General features: G+C 35.3%; 1 protein-coding gene across 1 annotated transcript; it reads right to left on the bottom strand.

Moving 5' to 3' along the window:
• Positions 1-1960: 1960 nt before the first annotated feature.
• Positions 1961-8150, bottom strand: LOC140167270 (thialysine N-epsilon-acetyltransferase-like). The gene is made up of 4 exons (XM_072190605.1): positions 8086-8150; positions 7073-7258; positions 4837-4877; positions 1961-3042 (listed from the first exon to the last, which is right to left on the bottom strand). The coding sequence occupies exons 1-4, from the start codon at positions 8135-8137 to the stop codon at positions 2800-2802; spliced, it is 522 nt and encodes a 173-aa protein (XP_072046706.1). The 5' UTR covers positions 8138-8150; the 3' UTR covers positions 1961-2799.

Raw genomic sequence — 8150 nt, 5'->3', positions numbered from 1 at the left:
TTCAAACTTTTTCTTGAACAGTTCACCAGTAAAATAATGTCATGAATAGACTTATAGTACACGCTTATAACAGAATAAAATTGCCTTGAATATTACTCTGTCTCCTGCATTCGCATTTAATATTAGTTTCACTTTAAAGAATATTTACCCTGTCCATTCTTCTAGGTAGGTAATTCATACATATTAATATAACTGTATTCTACTTCACTATTGCCTCATATGATACATTGCCTCTTGCTTTACTCTAAAAGACTATGTTATTGTTACCTTATATAATTAAACATTTTACTGCGTCAATATACATAATATCGCCCTAGTAGATAAAAAAAAAAACAATGTCTCCAACTGTTCATTCAATCTATACCCATTCCAGCTCAAATAAATGCGATGCCTGCACATCCATCATAACAGCCACAAGGGTGCATAAATTCCACACTGACCAACTGCCTCCTACCTACAAACGTGAATTACAACCGACCTACATTCAACAACCATGTTTTCCAATCGTGCCTGAGCGCTCCCTTTTAAAGGGTTTTTTTATTTCAGTGACAGTGTTTATAGTGAGCGTATGTTTAGTTTCAGCTTTTTATTAATAGATTTGAATATACAATAGTTTAATACGTACTTTCCAAAGTCACCGTTTGCATGTATTGTGGATGATTTTGAAGCTCAGTCATCTGCTGTAGCAACTTATGTATTGCTGGAAAATCACTTCGGTCTGCAAAGCGTAAAACATACTGCAAAGCCATAAGCACGCCAATAACTATTTTATTGTGTATAAAAGTGATTTGATTTATTGACTATATATATATACCGTGCCGTGTCCCGGGTGCCGTGTTCATTTGCTGTATTAAAAGTGCGTGCGGTTATATCTTGATGCAGGTGTCGGCGTCGCCTGACAGCTTGCGCTTCAGTTTAAAAGTTGTTCATACACCGGTAAATTATGAACTGTTTAGACTTGCTACAAGCAAGTCACTTGATCATTTTAAAAAGTGTCTCCGTTGGCTAAACGTAGCTGACGTGGGACATTTGGCTCGGACTGGGAGGTCAATTGTTGATTCGCCACGCCGTTGTACTTCTTTCACTGCTTGTAAGGTATCGGCAACACTGACTGAGCGAGATGGGTTCAAATGAGGTTTTCTTGTGGGGTCAAATAGATGTGTATCATAGCAATTCGCTGTCGAAGATTATGTAATAATCGGATTAGCTACCATAGCAATAAACCTAATAAATCAACCTGGGTAATGCATGTTAAAAATATTCTTTTAATGCATGGCTATTTGGCCATGTTTGGTATCAAGGTGTTGAAAATGAATGTCTTTTTATGTACATATTATTCAAACAAAGACTTGAAGATAAAAAAGGCAAACTGGTATTCTGATGTAACATCACTTGATAAGTTACGAACTTATTGCACTTTCAAGTGTCACTTGACTCCAGAAAAATATCTTTTTGATGTAAAGCATGCCTGATATAGGCGTTTTTTTAGTTAAATTAAGGTGTTACAGTCATATTCTCAAGATTGAACCAGGTACACTCTAAATTACAGGGATTTAAATTCAAATCCACAAAACTTACTTTAAAAACTTTCAGAGATTGTAGTTAGGGACCAATCAATATAGGATTAAAATAAGTCTTTACAAAGTTTTATAAATTTCAGTCCCGCAGGGATTTACAAAATAAAACTTTCAGATTTAAAGTTTAAATCTACAAAGAGCAAATGTTAATACTTCAAAGACTTATTTTCAAATCCAAAAGATTTAATTTTTAAATCCAAGGCGGGCTGTAATTAGTGACAAAACATTTGGATTAAAAAATATGACTATCCTTAGACTTGTCCTTTAAGATTTACTTTTAAGCATATCTGGGATTTATTTCAAAATAATATAAATCTCTATGGGGATTTAAATATCGATATTAAATACAAGTCTGTGTGACTTATTATCAAGCAATACGTCTATTCACGGCAGTAATACCAAGTCAGGACTACTTATTTCATAAAGTTCAAGCAATAGTCTGCAGTGATCCTTCATGGAAATAAGCTTACACATTTATAAATTATATTATGTGTATAGGTAAGCTTTATAAGCACTACTACCTCGGCGATTGAAGATAATGTTCACATTGGCCCTTCGTGCACAACAATGTAAGCTTTTTCATGGAAGTCATAGTCACTGACATTGGCAATTACAGCATCTGGGATGCCATTCTGCAAAACAAATTCGTCCATATCACTTCATTTATTCGCTCGCCACCACACGAAATTGCAAAAGAAAGATGGCGGCTGAGCAGTCCAGGAAAACGTTTCGATTTGATCATGTGCACGCACTCGCGTTGTGATTGGTTTAATACTTATTGTTAACCAGCGTTCTTGAAAATGAGAAGCATAATGGTTTGCAGACTTAACACGGTTTGGAAATAATTTCTTCATATTTTTTGGTGTTATCTGTCGTTTACATATTCTTCCTAAAACACAAAAGTGCGAATATTTCCAAACACCTAAATTAGCTCAAAATTTAGGACATGTTACAAAACTATATTTTCTAGAATTTCAGAGAATACTTTAAATATTGGCCGGTTATTTTTCACACAGTGATGTTAACTAGGCAACTGCCTATACTTCTAACATACACTACTTGTATAGGTAACGCGTCAACTGTGAGAGCTCTGTGTATTGTGTATAGGAAAACGGACAGTAACTGCAGTATAAACTGAAACATGATTATAAACTGTCTATTTTTACCGGAATTTTGTTTCATTTTCGGATCAGTGACCATGATTGATGAATGATATAAATACTTATTGTAATTTAAAGTTTAGTCCCGCGACTTCAATATGCTTGTAAGTTTTAAGTTCATCTTCAGCTTTCTTCAAAGTATCTTGGAAGCTCCCGTCCATAAGTTCCAAAAAGTTAAGTCGATTGGAGTCCGGAACCTCAGTTGTCTGATCAACGTAGCCAAACGAAGCTTGAAACTGTCGTGCACGTAAATGTTTATGGAATACCAGGGTCTGTGCGATCGTGCAACCTTGTTCCTTAGCATGCTTGAAAGTAAAAGAAAATTCCGTGTACAATTAATGAATTAACAAGTTACACGATATACGCAGAACATGTGTGCAGAATGTGCCTCATTCGGGTTAAAGTATTTTATATTCAACTGCTTATACCTCTCTATTTAAAGTGGCAAAGGACGAGTCTAACCTGAATGTTTGAATACATGTTTTATCTTTCCCCATGTAGAGTCGATCGGCCTACAATGTTGAAAACAAAAGTGAAAAGTACACTCCGCCGGATTCGAACCGACGACCTCAAAAGCAGTACCATAATGTCATTCTGCCGTTGGCAGTTTGAGTTACGAGGAAAAATGCAAATGACCCTATCGCTCTAATCACTTGTATGAAGACCCACTGCGTCAGTAGAGAGTATTTGCCGGAACGGGTTAGGGTTAGGGCTTGGGTTAGGGCTTCCGGCAAGTATTCATTCTCGCGTATATCATATATACAAATACGGATTTGAACCTTGTGACCCCGGGCTTGTGGTAACTTAAAAAATGACACCTTTGCTCATTTTGATAATTTCCAGGACCTTGTGCCTAGAGTATGCCCGGTGTTTTCAGTGTTATAGCTACCAAAATCTGCATTTGCCAAAATTGCGGAAATGGCATTGTGGCACCAAACCGTGAATATTAATAATCTCTTGGAAGTTGAGAGCGGCCGTAGCCAGGAGTATAGTTCTGTATAATATTAGTACATGTTTAAGAGAGGTGCAGATTCTTGAAAAAAAAAAGGATCTCATAAGTTGGAGTTTTCAAAATGAAGCACTAATTGAAGCCATTTGGTACCAAAGTGACCGCCGTCTTTACCACTATACATCTAAATAAGCATATTCGCGCAAATGTTTGAGGGATCGAATTTGGGATGGGGCGAAATCCCCCACCCTATCTCCTCCTTCTGGATACGGGTCTGGTTGAGGAGTCGGCCTATCATGCATTCACCCATCATTGCAAATTAGAGCAGTATTAAAGCTTATTAAGATGCTTATCCAACATTGTATTTGAATGAATATTCATTTTGCAATAGCATTATTGAAATGAAACAGGCTGCAGATTAGCCACTTCATAAAGACGAACATATAGGCCTACCACAATACAATTATTTTCACTTCATAGCCCATAAAAACATATTTAGATTTTAATCTATAATCTAAGAAGGGAATCGACCCCCGGGGGCACTTAGCACAAGTATGTTCCCCGGAAAGACCCCCTTTTTGAATTTCGCAGCTCCGAAAGACCCCCCCCCCATATATTTGACCAAAATAGAGCTCCGAATGACCCTTGATTTTGATAATTTCAGCTCTAAAAGGTTTTTTTCATGCAATTTTCATCCAGAAATTTAAGCCAAGAAATACCCGTGATTTTGACTGTTCGCAGCTCCAAAAGTCTCCATTTTACTTGTTCGCAGCTCAAAAAGACCCCGTTTTTCCGGTACGCTGTCACGTCCTTAAGACCGGGTGGGGGAGTCTTCGAAAAAAAAATTACGGGGATGTGCCACGCAGACTTTTGGATGCTGACTTTCTCTATACCTACTTTTCGCCCCAAAAGCACCCAAATTTGCCATAATTGGGAGCATTTGTCTCCACTGAAAACCCACCATCGATGTACCAAAATTGCTGAAAAGATACCCCAAAACCGTGGCACATCCCAGTATATACCTTCAACCAGGGAGAACCCCCTCCGGGCTTAAGACCCACCACCTCAAAATTCCGGGGGAACATATACCCACCAATTTTTTTAATGTGCCCCCACCCCCCACCGGGGGGAATCAACCTGCAATACGTACCAGAAATTTTGCGTGCATTAGCGCTTTTCCAAGTTTATGACCTGCATGCAAAATAAAAAATTAAATCATTTGGTCTAATATTATTGTGGCACAAGCACAACTTTGTTCATCTAGAGAGTTAGGATTAGGTAAGGCAGACTACGGTGTACCATGAGGGACATGCAAACTTAAAATAATTTTTTACAAACTCAAATAATTTTCTACAAACTCAAATAATTTTTTACATAATTTTCTACAAACTCAAATAATTTTTTACAAACTCAAATAATTTTTGCAAACTCTAATAATTTTTGCAAACTCTAATAAGTTTTTACAAACTCAAATTATTTTGTACAAACTCAAATAATTTTTGCAAACTTAAATTAATTTCTTCAAACTGTAATAATTTTTTACACACTTAAATAATTTTTTACAAACTCAAATAATTTTTGCAAACTCTAATAATTTTTGCAAACTCTAATAATTTTTTGCAAACTCAAATAATTTTTTACAAACTTAAATAATTTTTACAAACTCAAATAATTTTGCAAACTCTAATAATTTTTGCAAACCCAAATAATTTAGTGAGAAAAGCACTAAAAATGTCCCGTCTGTCACGTCACGTCCCGTCTGTCACGTCCAGTCTGTCACGTCCCGTCTGTCACGTCCTGTGTCACAATTTTGAATAGCACGCATTTGTGTATTATAATACATATGCACTGGGGATATTCATTAATAGTCTAATATCAGCTTTGACACCTCTACTGCAATCCAGGATACAAATAAAACCCAGAAGAAATATTATGAATGTATGCTTTCATTTTCCACTATGGGTGTTAAAATTGTCCGTCTGTCACGGAAAAACATTGTTTATTTTCTATATTGTAACATATTGTTTGTTCAAAACTTCATTCCGATCTCCTATCAAGTTGGCTTCATATAAAAAAAAAGTAAAATTGTTCCCCAATATTTAGCGAAGAAATTATACCACCCACAAATCTGTCCCGTCTGTCACGATTGCCCCGTCAGTCACGTTTATGTCCCGTCTGTCACGTTCATATCTAGGCGGTCATTATCACTTTTGTTCAAATTGGAGGCAAATATTGTATATTATTGTACAATGATATTTATTTTACATATTTTTACACATTTAATATGTGAGATGTGCAATATATGAACAGACGGGACATAAACGTGACTGACGGGACATAAACGTGACTGACAGACGGGACGTGACAGACGGGACATTTTTAGTGCTTTTCTTACTAAATTATTTGGGTTTGCAAAAAATTATTCGAGTTTGCAAAAATTATTTGAGTTTGTAAAAAATTATTTAAGTTTGTAAAAAATTATTTGAGTTTGCAAAAATTATTTGAGTTTGTAAAAAATTATTTAAGTTTGAAAAAAATTATTTGAGTTTGCAAAAAATTATTAGAGTTTGCAAAAATTATTAGAGTTTGCAAAAATTATTTGAGTTTGCAGAAATTAATTTAAGTTTGCAAAAATTATTTGAGTTTGTAAAAAATTATTAGAGTTTGCAAAAATTATTAGAGTTTGCAAAAATTATTTGAGTTTGTAAAAAATTATTTGAGTTTGTAGAAAATTATTTGAGTTTGTAAAAAATTATTTTAAGTTTGCATGTCCCTCATGGTACACCGTAGCAGACCCAGCACGCACAAAAATCATGTTTTAAAGAAGTTACATCGTGTCATAAAAACATTTTTAAAACCTTTGATATGAAACATACTACAATAGCATTTGAAAAATGTGGTCCAAATGTAATTGCAAAATATCTTTTGGCAAACATTTTTTTTTCCAAAATATTCTGTCAACACTTCAAAAAAATTATGTTTTGCATCATCCCTTTGAGTAGTTTGTAAATCGTTTTGTGTTTTCTGGGGTCTGATTTAATTTTTCCCTTTCCTTCTTTTTTGAACATGGGCGGTCTTAGAGGTGCATAGCACCTGTTCGCTCCAGCTATTTTTTGATGTAACTTATGTGCAATATTATATTATTGTAATTCTGTGCCAGTGATAAAGTGCAATAAATAAATAATCATTTCATGTTCATATCCTTAAAACTTTTGAATCCATACTTTCTTCAAATGTTTTCAGCTTTGACAGCCAGTTGCCATGGCAATTACCAGGAGCATGAAAGTTATAAAATAAAATAAATAAATAAAGTAATATCATTTCTTAGCATTTGATGAGATTGGTATATTATAAAGCAATATTGTTTTTGACAATTGGGGTTTTACCTCTGTGTTCTGGCTTCACGAATAATTCAAGACCAAACACTGATCTTCCTCCATAAACGTCATAGGAAAAAGAATACATAATTAATCCTATAATTTCCATTTCTTGCTGCGAGTCTTGACGGTTTATACACTCAGCTACGATGCAGTGATACCATGGTCGAGGCCCAAAACCATCATTGATTAGCTCTAAAAACAGAATAATTATATGAAAAAATGCATTCTTAAACATTAATGCAAATCTTTGCAGTTTTGTTTTCAATATAAACAGTAAATAATAAGGCATATAGGTTAATAATTAACAGCTTAAGGCATTAATTGTCAAATCTAAACATTTTGCCTATGGAATTGGAACCACAGTCTGCAGCCAGTGGTGGCGGCGCCAAGGTGGGACGTGGGGGATGTCCCTGTCAGAGCTCCTACCCATAAAACTCGAAATTACGAAAATTTTCACGTTTTGTGCCTCACCTTTGTTTCATAACCACTAAGGTAGGCCTATATAGGACATTTTTTTGTTTTAGCTATAACCCCCTCTCCAGAAGTATTTAATGATATTTGTACTTGCTCAAGTAGCATTTTGTGCAAATTTTATTACACAATTTGTTGCCGTTCTTTTTGTAATGAGCATTTAAGTGCCTAAAATGGCCTAAAATGAGGCTATAGCGCCCTTTCTAGCCTTCTCTAATATTAATCTCCATAGACTTTACATGTAAAATAAAAAAAGAACGGCAACAAATTGTGTAATGAAATTTGCACAAAATGCTAATTGAGCATTAATCACTAATTTTTTGTTCTTTTCAGCCACATTTCAAACCGGATTGGCGCTATGCGCTGTAATGGACTGACATCCCGTAGGCCTACATTTTGCGCGAATACACCCACGGAAAAACCTTCCCGATGAGTAGGCCTGTAGCCCGCCTGTAGTATGTTTCCAACATGTTGTGTGTATACTGAGTGTATTATAGGCCTATAGTTTCAGCGGGAGTTTCAGCTTTATAGATTCATTAATTACATACTTTCAACAGTCACCGTTCGATACTGGTCTGGATACTTTTGAAGCTCAGACATTTCCAGTAGCAAC

The sequence above is a fragment of the Amphiura filiformis genome, chromosome 13, assembly GCF_039555335.1.
Source record: "Amphiura filiformis chromosome 13, Afil_fr2py, whole genome shotgun sequence".
Taxonomy (NCBI): Eukaryota; Metazoa; Echinodermata; class Ophiuroidea; order Amphilepidida; family Amphiuridae; genus Amphiura; species Amphiura filiformis.
Note: the sequence above shows the minus strand (reverse complement) of the source record. Positions and strands in the feature narration are given on the sequence as shown.

Excerpts from the sequence above, each read along its gene's own strand:
- LOC140167270 (XM_072190605.1), bottom strand. The coding sequence starts at position 8,137 with ATGTCTGAGCTTCAAAAGTATCCAGACCAGTATCGAACGGTGACTGTT. Across the intron at positions 7,259-8,085 it reads TCGAACGGTGACTGTTGAAA|AGCTAATCAATGATGGTTTT; the intron begins GTATGTAATTAA and ends TTCTGTTTTTAG. Across the intron at positions 3,043-4,836 it reads TAATGCACGCAAAATTTCTG|CATGCTAAGGAACAAGGTTG; the intron begins GTACGTATTGCA and ends TTTACTTTCAAG.